The 18,280-nt window shown below is 40.9% G+C and overlaps 3 protein-coding genes across 3 annotated transcripts in view; all 3 read right to left on the reverse strand.

Moving 5' to 3' along the window:
* LOC307153186 (coagulation factor XIII A chain-like) overlaps positions 1 to 18,280 on the reverse strand; it is a 131,389-nt gene that overhangs the window by 35,425 nt on the left and 77,684 nt on the right. The window lies entirely within an intron of this gene.
* On the reverse strand, positions 2,707 to 7,692 carry LOC307153693 (coagulation factor XIII A chain-like; the record flags this gene model as incomplete). The annotated part of the gene is made up of 7 exons (XM_079863319.1): positions 2,707 to 2,857; positions 3,154 to 3,290; positions 4,113 to 4,273; positions 4,396 to 4,674; positions 5,860 to 6,013; positions 7,448 to 7,536; positions 7,617 to 7,692. 7 exons carry the CDS (start codon positions 7,690 to 7,692, stop codon positions 2,707 to 2,709), a joined length of 1,047 nt encoding a protein of 348 aa, XP_079719445.1.
* Positions 11,998 to 16,696, reverse strand: LOC307153694 (coagulation factor XIII A chain-like; the record flags this gene model as incomplete). Its single annotated transcript, XM_079863320.1, has 8 exons — positions 16,657 to 16,696; positions 16,324 to 16,487; positions 16,042 to 16,233; positions 15,652 to 15,903; positions 14,782 to 14,900; positions 13,123 to 13,230; positions 12,838 to 13,015; positions 11,998 to 12,140 (listed from the first exon to the last, which is right to left on the reverse strand). The coding sequence occupies exons 2-8, from the start codon at positions 16,457 to 16,459 to the stop codon at positions 11,998 to 12,000; spliced, it is 1,128 nt and encodes a 375-aa protein (XP_079719446.1). The 5' UTR covers positions 16,460 to 16,487; positions 16,657 to 16,696.

The following is an 18,280-nucleotide window of genomic DNA, read 5'->3' on the forward strand; positions in this document are numbered from 1 at the left end:
CAAAAACTCAGTAGCCAATGAGAACACACTGCCACTAGCCCCCGCCCCCACGAGAGAAATGTGTCAGAACGGCGAACGAAAACTCCAGAAGCGTACACGAAAACTTCAGAAGCGCAAATGAAAACTCTAGAAGCGCATTTGTAAGTTCAGATCAGCGATTGAAATATGAGAAATAGTTAGCAAAACATGCAATGTATTAAAAACGAAGTTAAAAAAATTGCCTGCGATTTATTCTTTTTCAGTTTCAAAGATATTTTATTCAGTTTCAATTTATATTTTCATTAGTTTCTTGAAAAGCTACGTTCATTATTATTGGCACAAGAATAATTCCATACTTATTGGCCCAATTTACCCTTTGCAGGGAGTTTGATTGACAGGCGATCTGACCAATCATAATCCACCGAATCCGCCATTTTTGTCCGACAAAGCAGTGAGGAGAGTTAGTTGATTAACGTTGGAGGATTTGAACTTGAAAAACGGAGTGTACTGACATCTTTCCGCGGTTAAAACAACATTCCTTCTTATGTTTATTCATGTTTATTTGATGCTATAAATTAACTAGAAGGAAGAGATGATCGGTTCACCAGCAGCTTTAACTGATGCACTACAGCGATCTGTCAGACACATTAAAGAGCCACAAAACGGTATTTATTGTTTCAATTTCTTTGAAAAATGGCTAAATTTGAAAGTTGAGACTTTGTTTCGTATCAAATTTAACCTGGTCTGTCATGTCTGTCAGCGCATTGTCAATGTCCTCTCTGCTCCGCGATGCATTTTTCACTGCGTGAGAACATAGTGTGGCGTGAGAGCGGCGTGGCTTGTCGGACATAGCAACAGTAACTAAAGGGGGCGGGTCTTTGCTAACGGTCAATTGGAACTGGTTCTCAGAACTCATGCTCCTCTCGACAGCCCCTTCGTGGCCCATTCTTCTAAGAAAGAACCTCCTTTCTCAGGGCCGGGTCATCATATGGAACTCTGGAAACTCCATGTCTGGTCCCTGGAAGGGAGGACCACTGCGTGGAGGACTTAGGTGATTTACCACAAGCTGTCGTAGGCACAATCACTTCTGCGAGAGTGCCCTCTATGAGGACCGCTTACGCTGGGCACTGGAAGATGGCAGCACTAGGTGGCGTTTTACTTGGGATCCCAATTTCGTCGGTACGTTGATGTACATCAGAAGTGACTGACTGTAAGGGAACGTCTCGGTTACATATGTAACCCTCGTTCCTTGAAGGAGGGAACAGAGACGTATGTCCCATCGTCACCATTGCTGGACCACCGCTGACTCCGGGCTCCTGCTCGGCTCCTCAGCGAAAAACAAATGGTGCTTGCATTCGCTTCCTATTTATATCTGTGCTGTGGGGCGGAGCACGAGATGCAAATCTCGCACGCCAATGTGCATTGGCTCCTTCTGTTAACACTCATAGATGATAGGGCTCCCTGGCACGATCTCAATTTTGTTGGTGCGTTGACGTACGTCTTCGTTCCATCCTTCAGGCAACAAGGGTTACATACATAAAGGAGATATTCTCTCATTTAGTTTTGGCATAAGTACTCCCTGTTTTAGTCAGTTCTTTGTCCTGTCTTGTCTGTAAAGCAGATGTGTTCCCTGTGTTTATACCCCATCTCCTGTGGATTATTGAATTAATGACTATTTCTTTGTCCTCTTCATGAGCTACTTTATCCAGCCACTCATGACAATGTCCTTATTTATCTCATTTTACATTTTTCAACAAAAAAATATATTTTGTGTTCCACACAAGAAACAAAGTCATACAGGTTTGCCATACAGGTTTGGAACGACATGAAGGTAGATGACAGTATTCTCAATTTTGGCTGAACTATCCCTTTAATTATACCTTGGGGAGTGTTGGTCCTCAGAATTGAGCTTAATCTGTTAGAAACTTTATTTGTAAAGCATTGGGTGAATCTCATATAAAATTAAATGTGACAACCTCCTTTTTGGTGATGCCCTCATTTGTAAAAAATGTTATAAATATGAAGTATATAAAGTTTTTTATTGTAAAAATGCAGAAAGTTTTCTGTAGAGTTTGAATAAGTATATGGAATGTCTTCATTTAGCAAAGTAAACGTGTGTTTGTGAATAATAAAATAAAAGTAGTAACCTTTCCACAGATGGACAAGCAGTTATTAAAACAGAACCCATTCTTTTTCAGTTCATATTATTAACTTTATAAATTTGCAAATATGAGGTGGTGGTGTTCAACTGAAAATCTGCAATACAAATAATTCCATTCATCAAAAAAAGCTTTAATGCTAAATGTTTATTGTTATTTTGCTTAAGTACAGCTTATGCATTTTAGCAGAGAAAATGAACAATACATAGTGATTAATATCGTATTAGTATTACCTAACCCAAACAAAACACATGTTGAAGAGCGCTACAGATTTCAATGGATGTCACTATTTATTACAGTTCTCACACTTGCTGATTTAAAAGTTTAGTTAACCAAAATCCTCTATGACTAAGTGTATGGACCAAAAAACTTGCTTTTTTACACACACACACACACACACAAAGAAACATGAGTTGAAATCATTTTTGAGTGACCTATCCCTTAAGCTTGTATGAAATATAACATTTGATCATTTGATTCTCTTTCAAATCAAAATTGGTGAAGCAAAGCAAAGCAGCTGGAAACTCTGCAATTGTGTTTTCTCTTCTTTTCTTCTTCCTTCTCTTGTTCACTCTTTAACTTTCAATATTTCGATTTCGAGCTGATCGGTGACCTGTCTCAGTAAAGGGCAGTCTAGACACGCCATCAGCACCTTCTTTCCAGGAGTTTGAGGGACCATCGACACGTTATATCTCACTGAGCCACCAGGTAATATCTGGCTGTAAGTGGAAGACATAAGAGACAAAACATTTTGAGAATTCAGCCAAAGGTGTATTTATTTTTTTACTGCCCATTTCTGATCGCAACATAAACAGGATCTTTCACACAAAAAGATCATTATAAATAAAACAAGATATGGAAAATGTATATGGACATCTACAAAAATAAATACATTTGTCTTTGTATATGTCTGTGCATGTTTATGGGTGTGTGGTGGAATAGTTGAGAAGACAGTTATTTATTCATTTGCATTTGCTTTATTTCAACAGACAGGTGATATAAATATGAAGTTTACCTGTAAGATTTCATTTTGATTGGTATCAGACCAGGTCCATCAAGGCGGAGCTGAACATTTTTTAGGATGAAATTAAAGGGATTCTGGAAATTCACACTGGTCATGAGATCTTTACCAACTTGGGGGGTTCCAGTCATCTGTGGATGAATTATATTGTAGAGAACCAACAAATGTTTAGTGCTTTTACATAGCTCTTTGTACATGTACACAGGCTTGGAAAATCTTATCTAAAATAAGAACAGAAAAACATGTGACCAGGATTACATAAAATCTACAAAAAGTGTCAAAATCAGTTCAACTTTTGAAAAAACGCGTCTCGAGACCTTGCGTTTTTTCCTCCTTCCACTGCCCACGTCGTGCGTTTTTGCTTTAGATTTGCTTTAGTTTTATGTGATCGAGCCCTTATTGTGTTTTTTATCAGTACAAAAGCCAAATGGACCATTTATAATCAGTGATTCTGTCCACGTTGGATGTGGGTGCAGAGTTGTGGATGTGGTACATGACAAATCCATAACAGTAAACTCATGCTACATCCTATTTCTAATGTACTCTATGCGCTTGAGCTCTTTCTGACATGAAGGACAAATTAACTTACTATGAATTCACTTACAATAACTTACTTCGCTTTGATGCGTCCAAGTCAAAGGTTTGATGATAGTCATGTTATTTTTTTCTATTAAGGTTCATTTTTGTTTGCTTCTTTCTACCATTTTTTGTCCTTTCAATGAAAGTCAACCAATCAAAAAATAAATATAGGTTTGGGACAACACTGAGGATGAGTAAATTATGACAGAATGCAAATTTTTGGGTTATCCAATTAAGAAAAATGTACACATATACATTATTTCTAAATAAATCAATATCAAATTTGAATCTGAATTTTAATCAAATTTGAAATCTGTATCAATACCAAGCCCTACACACAAGTTCCCTTAAGAATGGTTATTGAGGGCATTTACCGTTAATGTGAGTTTAGGAGGCTGGAGAGTGACTACTTTCATCGTGGAGAGGGACATGTTGGTTTCCTCAATATGCCCGTAGACCACAAAGAGCAGTTTTCCCTGCTCCACCAGGTACGGTGTATACTCCTTAGCATTGATATCTACCGTCAGGGACTCAGCTGTAAAGATATTATGATCACACTGTAGCCTAATCCATTAACAGTGTTCCTAGAGTTCCTTAGAGCTGTTATAACTCAATCTCAAAGTAATGTGCAGATTTACTGAAACAGTTGTGACTCACTCTTCGAGGCTAACACAGTTGCAGCTTTATTTTCAAGCTTAAAGGTCGTGCTGACGACGCCCGTGTAAAACGCCACACAGCCAGTGATGGTAGCATTGATAGTGCGGGTCTGGCTGGTCTGGTTGTTAATGTTCAGCGTCAGCTTGAAGTCGTCGCCCATTTTGACGGTGTCGGCCTGGAGCTCGATGGTCACTCCTGCTTCTGGCTGTGGCAAGTAATCCCCGGTAACCATGCCAGAACGCTCTGCATTCTGCCAGGCCTCTCTCTCCTTGACGGTTTCTAGAGTCAGAAGGGTGGAAGGTAAAATGTTGGGATTTTCCACTGCTTCCCACAACATCAGTCAAACCACTATTGTTTGGTTCACATGTTCATAGGGTGTTTGGCATCATTATGGAAGTCTGTTGAATAATTAAATAACTGAAGGACTCTGCTGAGTCTCCTAAGTGAATCTAGAGAGCTTTTGAGTTATTGAAACCAGCTGTGTTGTTAAACTGTCAATCCAAAAATCCAGAAGGCAACACAATTTATTTGGACTACCCTTGAACATCAAATGACCAAGGATAGATAAACATTCAAGGCTTTTGAGATGTTTTAGACCAAATGAGGTTGCGAGCAAAAGGTCAGTAAACCCACCAAATTTGTAAGGCCCTTGAATTGAATTCTGCGCGTCAACCTTAGCAAGGTAAAAGGTTCTTTCTAATCACTTCATAGTCACTAAAGCCACGTTTTCACCTCAGGAACGTTCCCCAGGAACTAGGGACTTTGGGGTGGTACTCGGTGTGTTTCCACCGTAGGAACCAGGGGTCTAAATTAAGTTCCGGGTAAAAATTTTCCCCCTCAGAAAGTCCCTTCTCGTGAGGTAGTACTTTTTCAAAGTTCAGGAACTTTTCGGGGGTGGGACTTGGGCGCTGAACATTTTGATTGGTTGACTCCACGCAGCATTTTTTAAAAATCTTTTGCGGTACGTGCAGTAAGAGTTGTTTGCTATTCGAATCAATAATGGAGTTAAAAAAATACGACAGATGGACCGATGATGAGGTTCAGGCTTTATTAAGCTTATATGCAGAGGACGAAATTCAGCAGGAACTGGAAAGTTGCACGCAGTCCTACTTCACTGGACTAATTTGCCTAATCTTCACGGTAGTTTAGACCACGATGGAAACGCAGACAGCAAAAGGTCTGGGGGGAAAAAAGTTCCTGTGACAAATTGTTCCAGGTAATTTCGGTGGAAACGCAGCTTAATACAATGGTCAACTATATCTTCTATAAGGCCTGTGTTCACATTTAATTTCCAACCCTTAAAGGATTAAATTTCTCAGGAAACCACTGTAAGCTACCGTGACATCCCGAAGTTCACATGCGGAGTGTGAGTCGTATCAGAGACAGAGTCGCATTGCTTCATTGAATGCAGCTTTCCTGATCTAATGTCACATCGCTTGTTGAATGATGTGAAATGAAACTTACTTTCTGGATATTTATAGGTATAAGTGATGTCCTCATGGTCGCTACTGTCATGCTTTTTTGTCACAACGAGCTTTCCAACATATGCAGTGTCCACATGGAGTATCTTCATTTTTCCCTCCTTATCAGACCGATGGAATACCACATCACTGTTCAGCTGAAGACAGGAGAAAGTAATTTTTTTATGTCCATTTGTTTGTACAGTAGCTAAGATTTTAATGTCTTGTAAATTAAATCTAAATGTATAAACATCAACAAGAATTGACATTAGGGATGTGCCCGAAGCTGAATACTATAGGCCCTATTTTAACGATCTAAGCGCATGGTCTAAAGCGCACGGCGCAAGTTCACTTAGCGCGTGTCCGAATCCACTTTTGCTATAGTTTAACGACGGGGAAAATGGTCGGTACGCCAGGCGCATGGTCTAAAAGGGTTGTCCCTATTCTCATAATGAGTAATGGGTGTGTTTTGGGATTTATGTGTGTTAAACCAATCAGAGTCTAATCTCCCATTCCCTTTGAATGCCAGTTGCGCTCGTGCCATGGCAAATTTGTTATTTACATGACGGAATTTGATAGTGGAAAGGCCGAACACGTCTCCAGAACGCAAACGGAACTGCTTGTTCGCGAGGTAAAAGTGCGCAAGCAGATCATCTACGGGACAAGCCGGATTCCGCCCCATATCTTTATGTACACAATTATAATATTTCGCATTGTAATACTTTTATTTTAAATATTTGGCATGTTTGTGTTCTGCTGTGCGTCCCCTTTGTGTTTAATAAGCAGAGTGTACGCACGTTGTGGACCTGCCTATAGGCGCACATTACTAATGCGCTCACTAAATAACAAAAAAAATATTGCGCCATTGACTTTAGACCAGGTTTCAGTTGGTCAATGGTGCAGTCAATTTCTGTTGCCTCAAAATAGCAACGCGCCAACAATGCACCAGAACACACCTCGTTTTCAGACCAGCACACCCATGGGCGCACAAATGGGCGCAAATGCATTTGCTATTTAAACAACGTGGCACAGGACATGAAAATAATAACTGCGTCGGACTGAAACTAGCAAAAAACACTCATTGCGCCGGGTGTAAGATAGGGCCCTATGTTCGGAAAGGAAATGACGTGTTCTAAAATATGAAATGGTAAGAAAAATTATATTTCAACGTTTTAGTGTTCTCTCTGAATTCTATATTTGTATTGTATATAATTTGGGGGTATCTAGGAGTGTGTGCTTACAAGACTATGCGAGGTATCGATATTGCTTTTGAATACACATTCTTTTTACTTTTGCTTTCTAATTTGTGATCATGCGCACTCTGTGTATAGGGAGCGCAGTACTGACCACACATTTTACAAGATAAGATCTCTTCTTACAATTCTCTTCTCTTCATCTCTTCTTACAATCTTCACATGAAAAGTGAAATCTGTGAAATGTACTGTAACCGACTACCGCCTTACAATACTAAGCTTTAGACTAAACCTAACCATGTCCCTTTAGGGGCTCCATAGAATATGTTATTAATTTTCCGTGCCTTTCCAAATTCGGATTAAGGCTTCAGGCACATCCCTAATTGACATGTTTTTTACCTCTGCAAAGACAAACTTTGCATCGAACGGATAGCTGAGCTCTCCCTCTTTGATGGCATTGACAGACGTCGGGCCACATCGATAAAAACCTGAATGAGAGAAGAAAAATAATTCATATATAACTTAACGTATACTTATGATGTGCCAGAAGTCATGGCAAGGATCATACCATCACTGGTCTCCTGAGGGGTGGAGTCGATCACCTGCCAGCCTGAGAATTTTTCCGGCAGATCAGGCCTCTTCATGTACACCTCATTCCAGCAGTGGTAGTTCCTTTAAGAAAAACTAAACTGTATTACTAATCAACCTGTCAGTTATATAACATTGGCTTTATAGTACATTAACTCAATACGGAAAAATCATGCAATGTCTGAGATAAAACTGCGAATTAAATTAACCAAGGCACCCATTTTTTGCAGTATAGGAGTTAGGACCACTTGAATGTAACAATATTTGAAAAATATAGTGTGTCACTATTCCACACTTCCGGGTGAACGCTGGTGCTATTAGCTGCCGCTATTAGCTGCCGCTGCTCAGGGAGCGAATTTTAAAACTTTTAGTACTTCTAAATCCTCCTGCGCTTATGAATGCATGGATGCATCTATGAACTGTTTTAACCCATTTTAAGGAGTCACTCTGACCTGTGTATCCATGCTGATTCGGCGGGTTTGTACGCTGGTTTTGATCTACGTGTTGATGCTTTCTGTGGTTGCCGGTTTGCCTGCCGGTTACTGACTGCTGTTCTTCGTGGTACCTCTGGCATGGGGATCAAATATGTAGATCACTGAGCTACTGGTGCAGATGAACTACATCTGGGTCGTCCTTTCTGCTATATACCATTCTGTGGCATGGACGATGCTCCAGTATTCGGCGGCGGAACTTACTCAGATCCGTTTGCGTCCTTTTAATCTTCCGTCAGCTCCACATCTTCCCTTGGATATTGTGTACATACCACGTCAGAAATATATACATCGCAGGTCTCGGCGGAGTTACAACATTGATGGCTCATGTCAAATACGGTCCTTTTGGTCATCTAAAACACGCTCGCCAAGGAAGCTCACATGGACTGTCGATCACAGTGTATTAACCAACCTGTCCAGATCGGTTGGCAACGATTCTGGTAAAAACAATTTTTTCTTTGGATTACTTAATATAAGATCACTCTCCAATAAAGGACCTCTGGTGTATGATCTGCTGTCTGACCGTGAGTTTGACTTTCTCTGTCTTACTGAGACATGGCAGAAACCAGATGACTTTTTTCATCTAAACCAGTCTGTTCCAACCAGGATATAGTTTTGTTTGTAAATCACGTGATAAGGGACGGGGAGGGGGGCTAGCAATACTTCATAAAGAGAAATTGAAAGTATCTCAGTTAACTTTGTCTACATATTCTTCTTTTGAAACAATTGCCTTAAAAATTAATGGTGCAATTCCTACCATCCTCACAATTATTTACCATCCTCCCAAGAGCAATAATGCCTTTTTAACTGAACTTTCTGAACATTTGACTTATCTATCTTCCATGTCTCCAAATGTAATCATTCTGGGTGATTTTAACATTCATATAGACAATGTCAGTAATGCATTTACATGTTTGGATTGCTTTGGTATCCAACAATTTAACACACTGCCCACTCACACTAAGGGGCATACTCTTGATCTTGTTTGTTGTTCTGGGATAACACCTTATAATTGTACTGTTTCTGATCTGTCCATATCAGATCACCTGTTGGTGTACTTTTGTGCCAAGCTTGCAGTTTTTAACGTAAACCCATGTCGTCCGATCACATTTCGGAATATTAAGAACATTGATGTGCCTACTCTTGCTGATGAACTTGCCATCTTCTCCAGTAAATCTTATTTCTCTACTGTTGATGAACTGGTTACATACTACAATGATGGACTGAACATGATTTTAGATGAATTCGCACCTGTAAAAACTCGAACTGTTTTATTTGTACATTCAGCTCCTTGGTTTACACCTGAACTGCATGAACTTAAAGCTAAAGGCCGTAGGTTAGAGCGGTTGCACGTCAGGTCTGGCCTTACTGTTCATAAAGAAATGTATGCTGAACATATTCAAAATTATAAAAAAGCACTGTCCAAGGCTAAATCTGATTACTACTCCAACATAATTGGAGTTAGCAATGGGAACTCCGGGTCCCTTTTCTTGATGGTAAACAATATTCTGCAACCACCTGATTCTTTGCCATCTGATATGTATTCCACTGACCTATATGATCGCTTTTTGACTTGTTTTGCATCTAAGGTTGAAAATGTACATCAGCAATTACTTACTGGTACGCTTCACAATGACTCTTGTCAGTCTATCACTCACACACCTCCCCACTCTGTTTTTTCTAACTTTACACTACCAACTACTTCAGAGATAGTGGGTCTGATAGGTAAATCTAAATCTTCGACTTGTCAGTTAGACCCTCTACCAATAATAATAATAATAATAATAATAAAAATTCATTACATTTATATAGCGCTTTTCTCAGCACTCAAGGCACTTTACATAGAAGGGGGGGGGGATCTCCTCAACCACCACCAATGTGCAGCACCCACCTGGATGATGCGACGGCAGCCATATTGCGCCAGAACGCCCACCACACACCAGCTTACTAGTGGAGAGGAGACAGAGTGATGAAGCCAATCAGTATATGGGGATGATTAGGAGGCCATGATGGACAGAGGCCACTGGGCAAATTTGGCCAGGATGCCGGGGTTACACCCCTACTCTTTCAAAAGACATCCTGGGATTTTTAATGACCACAGAGTCAGGACCTCGGTTTTACGTCTCATCCAAAGGATGGTGCTCTTTGACAATATAGTGTCACCGTCACTATACTGGGGCATTAGGACCCACACCGACCTCAGGGAGAGCACCCCCTGCTGGCCTCATTAACACCTCTTCCAGCAGCAACCTGGTTTTCTCAGGAGGTCTCCCATCCAGGTACTAACCAGGCTCAGCCCTGCTTAGCTTCAGTGGGCAACCAGTCTTGGGCTACAGGGTGACATGGCTGCTGACCAACTCCTTTAGTGAAAGCTTGTTTACCAGCCCTGTCGCCATTGATTACTAAAATTGTTCATGCTTCACTTGTTTCTGGTTCTGTATCTCCATATCTCAAATCTGCTATTAGTACTCCCATACTTAAGAAACCAGGGGGTGATCCATTTAATTTTGTTAATTTTCGTCCAATTTCAAACTTACCATTTATCTCTAAGGTAGTGTAAAAGTGTATTGCAATTCCAATAACATGAACATCTTTCCAATAATAACTTGTATGAACAATTTCAATCTGGCTTTCGTCCCCACCATAGCACTGAGACTGTTCTTGTCAGAATAACCAATGATCTACTGTTGGCAGCTGACTCTGGGTTTTTAACCATACTTGTCCTTCTAGACTTGAGCGCTGCCTTTGATACTGTCTCACATAAGATACTTCTTGACAGGTTAGCTTCTATTGGTATTACTGGCACTGCTCTGTCTTGGTTTAGGTCATATCTATCTGGACGCACTCAGCGTAGGGTTTTCGATCAAGAACATCTACAGTCACCACTGGTGTTCCCCAGGGTTCTGTCTTGGGCCCACTTCTTTTCATTATTTATATGCTCCCTCTTGGTTATGTTTTGAGGAAATATGGTGTTAATTTCCACTGTTATGCAGATGACACCCAACGTTACCTGTCTGCCAAACCCACTGGTTCTTTTCCACCACCATCTTTGTCCAGCTGTTTAGCTGAAATTAAAGATTGGCTTTCAGCTAACTTCTTGAAGGTAAATGGCAACAAAACTGAGGCTTTGCTTGTTGGCACTAGATCTGTTTAGTCTAAATCTAATTGTCATTCTTTGTACATTGACAATACTACAATCTGTCCTTCTTCACAGGTTAAAAGTTTGGGTGTCATCATGGATAGCACACTATCCTTTGAAGCTTAAATTAATAATATCATGCGGATTGCATACTTCCACTTGCGTAATATTAACAGTCTCCGTCCCTTTCTTTCAAATAATAATACTGCAGTTCTCATTCACGCACTAGTCACTAGTCACGTATAGACTAATGTAATGCTCTTCTCACAGGTGTTTCCTCGAAATTGCTACATAAGCTTCAGTTGGTTCAGAATTCTGCAGCTCGTGTTCTATCTAGAACTGAGCACTTTTCTCCAGTTCTTCAGCAATTGCACTGGCTTCCAGTAAAGTATAGAGTTGAATTCAAGATCTTGCTACTTACTTATAAGGCACTTCATAATCTTGCTGTTACTACATCCCCTTGATGTTCGCAATAGCGATTGCTTGTTGACTTTTAAAACGCATCTTAAGACATATCGTTTTATGCAAGCGTTTTTATAACATGTTGTATTGAGTCTCTAATGCACTTCATCCGTATATAAAATATATCCGTATATGCGGCTTGTTTGTTGTGTGTATTGTCTTATGCAGTGACCTGTATATTGCTTGTGAGGTGACCTTGGGTGTTATGATAAGGCCCCATTAAATAAAATGCATTATTATTATTATTATTATTATTATATTTGTTTATCTCACCAAACTGAATCTTTAGTTCGGCTTCGGTCCACTTTCCCGTCTTCGTCCAGCACAATGTCTGTCTTCAGGTTTCCTGTGTTGTCGTGAGCAGAGCAGAAGTTGGTGATGACCCGTGCAGGGATCCCGAGACAGCGCATAACTGGGTGGAAGGTTGAACAGATATTGGAAAATATGAGGTAAAATCAAGTGGCAACCTTCGGTCTCTCTCTTAAATCTAACACGAAAGTGACTTACACTGCAATTCATCGACTGGCCCGTACAGACAGGCTCCAAAAGAGAGTCAATCCCATATACCGCCCATGTTAATATGCCCAACTTTACAGCAGAAAAAAATGTGTTTACAGCCTGGTACAAAAAGTGGTTTTGGTCTATATAGCCAATTTTGCCCTTCATGACAACTGTGAGGGGGGTGAATATTTTTATAACTCATCCGTTTAAATTATATTAAGTGTTAAAGTTCTGAATAAATAAGGGCGTGGCCACTTGAGTGACAGGTGGATTGCCGCTGCTGTCACTACTAGCCGTTTGTCTGCTGTTTGTTAGTGCCACGTCACCTCAGCTAATCCACGTCTTTGCCCATTTCCGGTTATCAGGGAGTGACACGCTGCCAAGATGGCGACGGCCGGTTCTGTCCAATGTGAGTTTCAAAAATGCTCTTCAGAAACCTACGGGTGACGTCACGGACACTATGCCCATATTTTTTTACAGTCTATGAGTTAAATGTGTTGTTAAATGTCACAAGTCTACAAGTACTTCATTCTGAAAATGTTTTAAACTATCATGAAGAAATCGTTCTCAAACGGATGCCCCAAAGAATGCGCAGTGGCCATACTCACGAGTGTTCAGCACGCCGGCAAACACCCAGCACTGAGCGAAGCACACAGGCTCACCACCCTCTTTGGCATATTTTAGCAGGATTTCAGGACTTCCGGTCCAGGCAGTCGGTGCTGTGCCTTCAGGGTAATCACCACTCCAGTTGCCAACCAGGACACCATCATCGTCCTGGACGTTCATCTGAAAATATATACCACAAAAATGCTTAAATAAACAACATGTATTATGTGTGTGTAATCATATAAAATGGAATTGCCCATACTTTGATTGCTATTATGGAATCATACCAGAGCTGCTGCTTGCCGAACAATTTCAGTGGCACTTCCACGGAAAACTAGTGGTACTTTCCCAGTATCCAGAACCAAAAGACAGGCATCCAGAACCCCCTGTTCAAACTACAGGAAAACACATAGGAAGTTAATTCATGGATGTCAAATCCTGGTCCTGGAGGGCCAGAGTTTATCCAAAGCCGTTTTAAGGCAAGCCTTCAAGGTCAGCAAAAAGTAATGTAATGCTGTGGAGGAGACCAGAAGATGTTTTTTTTAAATGGGTGTCAATGGATGAGAGGCTTCACATTTAATGTGAACATTTTGTCAACTTATTATTTAATGACTGGACAGCCCATCATTGGCTAATCTTCAATATGTTTGTTATTAAACATTTGAATTGGATTGATCTATTTTTAGAGTTTACACCGAGTAAATGCTGTTTTATAAGAGAAGTCACGGACAATTCCACTGTAGGTCAGATTCAGTTTACTTTTCATTCATTTCTATGGTATCCAAATATACTGCTTGACTAATGCACAATTCTGAACGAAATTCAATGACGCCAAGGCTGTAATGTGATTGGTTATCAAGGCACATGTGGTCCAAGTTAGCCATCACGCTTTGTCCAATAGCAGAGCCACGAATCATTGTATCTCCCAATAATTAGACCATGGCTGAATCCAATTTGCCCCCTAAACCCTTAATCACAATTCGCTACGTTAGACCACCAATACAGTTCACTTGAACAAGTGAATGAAAACGAGTGAGTGAACTCGGACAGCCATTGAGTGTACATCGGCGATCTTTTTATTCAGCTTCAGCACTAATCAAACACACCTAGATTAACTAATCAAGTTTCGGGGCTGTTGATGGACTCGATCTAGTCCATCTATGGCTCCATCCGAAAACGTAGGCAGCTGACTTGTTGCCTCGTTGCCTTATAAGCAATGACTCTGCAGGCAGCGTTTGCACACGAAGGCACCCCACGAAACTGATTTCAGACAGACTTCTGAGGCAGCGTAACAGTTTAATGATCTACAGCAAAAAAGAGTGAGCTTTGGTGAGAACTAAACAAATATTTAATCGCTACAGTAGTAATTTCTGACTGGAAATGACATCAGAAGTGGAAAATGCTGGTCAAAAACGTACATTTTGAAAACGTAAGTTTTCAAAAACGTACACACAAATTGACCAGCATCCGTAAACTTTCAGATGCCATCTGTATTTTTTAGCTCAGCTGTCACAAAATGGAAAGCACAGGATTGTGGGATTTCAAAGGTAGCGAAGGATACATCAATGCTGCCTTCAAAAATCTATCAGATGAAGGCATCTCAGGAGAGAGGAAGTGAAGCTAACATTGGATTCGGACGTACATTGATGCCTTCCTTGTTTTTGTTTTTGTTTTGTTTTTTAACTAAATTGACACACATTCAAGTGTTGAAAGAATAAAGCTTAAAAAAATAATTTAAAAGTATTCAATGTTTAAATATTCATACAACAAAATATTTTTGGGTCCATGAAAGATTTGTGAATATGATTAAAAATGCTGGCACTGACTTGCAACTTAAACACAATACTCTTGCAGGGAAAGAGTTTAGTGATGGCATATGGACATGAGCTCAATAGGAGAAAATTTGTTTATTTCTGGGGGGAAAAAAACTCTGGATTACTACCAACCTGTCCAAAGTTCCATGAACGGGAGGTAATGTTGTTGAATTCTCCATTGTATATTATTCCCACATCATTCATCACATACTCCTGTCTGTCTTCATCTTTGTCCATGTACACATGATCCGCTGGGAAGAAAAACATACAATATACATGATGCGTCATAAGCATTTGTTTATGAACTTTGTTTATGTCAGTGCTCAAAATATTAAAGTTTGTTCCCAGTTTATTAAAAAGATGGTCCCGGTCTTTGTGCCTTATTTCTAAAACATGCATGCGCTAAAATCCACGCTAACGTCCATATTTACAAAAACGCTTAGTGCCACATCAGGGTCTGAGCAGACATGGGCTCCTTTCTCTTTGCCAGAGAGTATTTGGAAATCAAGTAAAGTAAGTTCTCAAGTAAAGGATTTGGACATTGGCTGGTGCTATTTATATATGTAAATCGGAGATCTGAAACCATTCAGCTGCGCACAATTTCGCCATCATACATTTCACTTCTGGAAGCGAGGTGTACGCACATTTTTTATGTGCACGTTGCTTCTCTGAATCACACGTATGCACATTTCAGAAATGATCGTAATATCAAATATTGGACAGTTTTCTATGCAACATTTTAGAAACGGGGCCTCTTAATTTCTATTGGTTGAGCCACGTTCGAAGCCGTTATAAATTACTCTACAAACATAGACCTGTGACCTCATTACATCAATATTTAAATTATATTTTTATGGACTATCCATTTTATAAAAGCAATAAGCCCTGTGAAGCCATGGTTTATACAGTAGTGAATTTAGAACAGCTAAGGGGGTTTTCTAAATTCACTGTAAACCATGGCTTCACAGAGCTTATTGCTTTAAGCGTAACTGTTTTACTCACCAGGGTCCCAAGGATTGAACAGCACATAGACATCGGTTTCAGTGTTCCTCTCAGTGCGCTGTTTTCCCAAATCACTCACTACTGCAACAAAGATTCGAAACCGGCCAATGATGCAGCTGGCGTCTGGTGTTACGCCAACGGTCACATAATTTCCTTGTGTTTCCACCACACGACTCTTCCAGCGCACTTCAGGTTTCTCTTTACCAATGGGCAAAATGATGTAGGTGCCCTTGTTTTCATCAGGTGAACTGCCTGTGAAATGAGCAGAACAGCAGATATGACCTGTGTTAGACTATGGTGATATTTCATGTAGTAATGTAATGTACTGCTTCTTCATTACAGATGTACTTTATCATGCATTGAGATGCATTACTAGATACAGAATCTCACCAATCAGGAACTCCAACTCCACATTGTCCTGCTGTTTATTAAAGTCCCGGTTAAATTTGATGATGATGGTGAACTCTTTATTCCTGCGCACGATGAGGTTGGAGCTCACGTACTTGTGAGTGTTATGGTCTTTTTTGTTCTCCGTCACACGCATGTCAACGTTTAATACTGAGAGACTTGCAGCTTGTGTTTCTAGAAGAAGAAGAAAAAGACTTGCTGACAGACTGTGGTAAATTATTTTGGTTAGGGCATGTTTAAATGCAAACACAGGTAAGACTTTACCTTCATCCGGGGGTCCCCTTGGCCTCAAAACATCAAAAGCCACAAACTCAGATGGATTATACTCATCTAAATTTGATTTGGCAAAGGGAATACGGCCGCTTACCGAGGGCAAAGTGAGGTTGGGTTGTGATAACATGATGTGTACAAGATGCCTTGATTCTTGTCTGGAGGACAGATCATTTTAATGTTAGAAATCTACTGACATTATAGACTGCCCATTTGGTAAACATATTAGATATATCAGGTGAGGCATGGCAAGAGGAAAGCACAACTAAAACACAACCAAACTTTTGTATTAATGCTAAAGAGTTGAATGAAAAATGTAGAACTCACGGTGTGTGTAGAAGAGTAGATGTTCTGCTGAGGTGAGGAGGCTCCAGGCTGATGTGCTCATGAAGAGCCTCATGCTGATTAATAAAGGCTCAGGACTTCCTCTTCCACTGGAGAAAAACACATCCATGGAACCAGAGCGTCCGAAGTCGAGATGATCCCAAGATCAGGTCAGTCCGACATACAACTCTGTGACCTTGCTTCTGATTCTTGATGACAGCAGCATATTCCAGACTGTAAATAACATACAGATGAGATTATAACATTAATGTATTATAGTAATTCCTACAATATTTAATTATGAGAAGTAAAGTTATGAAGTGAGTCCTAAATGTATTTAAGGTCTTATGTAGATATCACTAAAGCGTTAATGATAAGATTTATGCACAGTACGTTGAAATGAGGTGTTTGAATTGAGAATAAAGAAAATAATCTTAATGTGATTTGCAGAAATCATTAACAATCATCAGGAGTTCACAGAAATCATTGACTTCTCTCAATTAGTCAAATGATAGTGACATTTCACAGCAAAAAATGCATTGAGATTGTAATCATTAGAGTGTAAATACAAATTAATACATATGACCCTTGTATTTTTAAACCAAATAATGCTTCACAAATACAGCAATTCCTTCATCAGACAATAAGTGTTGCTCAAGAATTATGAGTTTTAGATTCCAAAAATATAACAAAGCTTTAATGTACACAGGCAGTTGAACAGGACACAACAGCGTGTAATACATAGACACAAACAATAACCGACAAGGGACTGAACGGGGAGAGTTTATACACAGGGTAAATGAGGGAACTAACTAGACACAGGTGGATGAAGGTTAACTAATAAGGGACTAACAAGAACAGGTGCAGACAAGACGGAACATAATTGTGACATTACAGCCCCCTCGGAAAGGTGCGTCCTCGCGCCGTGATGATAACAGAAGTTAAAAAAAAAAACAGAAAAAAGGGCGGAGGTTTCGGTGGAGCTGGGGACGGACTGGACCCTGGGGAAGTCGGCCACGGGCACCATGGTGGCGCAGACGGGGGTATGAGCCAGGGACAGAGGGGGGTAGACAAAACCCTGTGGGGCTGATCGGAGGAGGCGAAACCATGGTGAGAGGTGAAGGAACCGGTGGAACCGAGAGGCTGACGGACCATGGCGACACCGTAGACACGGAAGACGGGACCTGAGCCGCTGACCTGCAGGACTGAGGTGGTGACGTGGAAACGGATGACCAGGGTGACGATGTGGTGAGGAAGGCTGACGGGGAGGTCAGAGGAAGGGAGGAGTCCAGGGGTGCCGAAGGGGTGCAGGGTGAGGGGACAGATGGGCCGCGGAGGCGATGAAGGACAGGACGAGGTGGTGGTGTGAGGTGTAGCCAGGGACTAGGCCTCTAACCAAGCTGGTGGCAGGGGAGCCCGAGGCTGTGTGAGCCGCACGGAGCGAGTGGCGGTGGCAGAGCCGAGGAGCTACACGACACCAGTGGGGCCGAAGGATCCAGGGGGCTGACCTTGACCAGCGATGGAGACGGGATGAGGACAACAGGCAGGGATACGGGCAGAAGACTTCCGGACGGGACCGGCGAAGAAGATGATGATGTGAGGGTGGGGACTTGGGTGGGAATAGGAT

This window comes from Squalius cephalus (assembly GCF_949319135.1).
Source record: "Squalius cephalus genome assembly, chromosome: 25".
Taxonomy (NCBI): Eukaryota; Metazoa; Chordata; class Actinopteri; order Cypriniformes; family Leuciscidae; genus Squalius; species Squalius cephalus.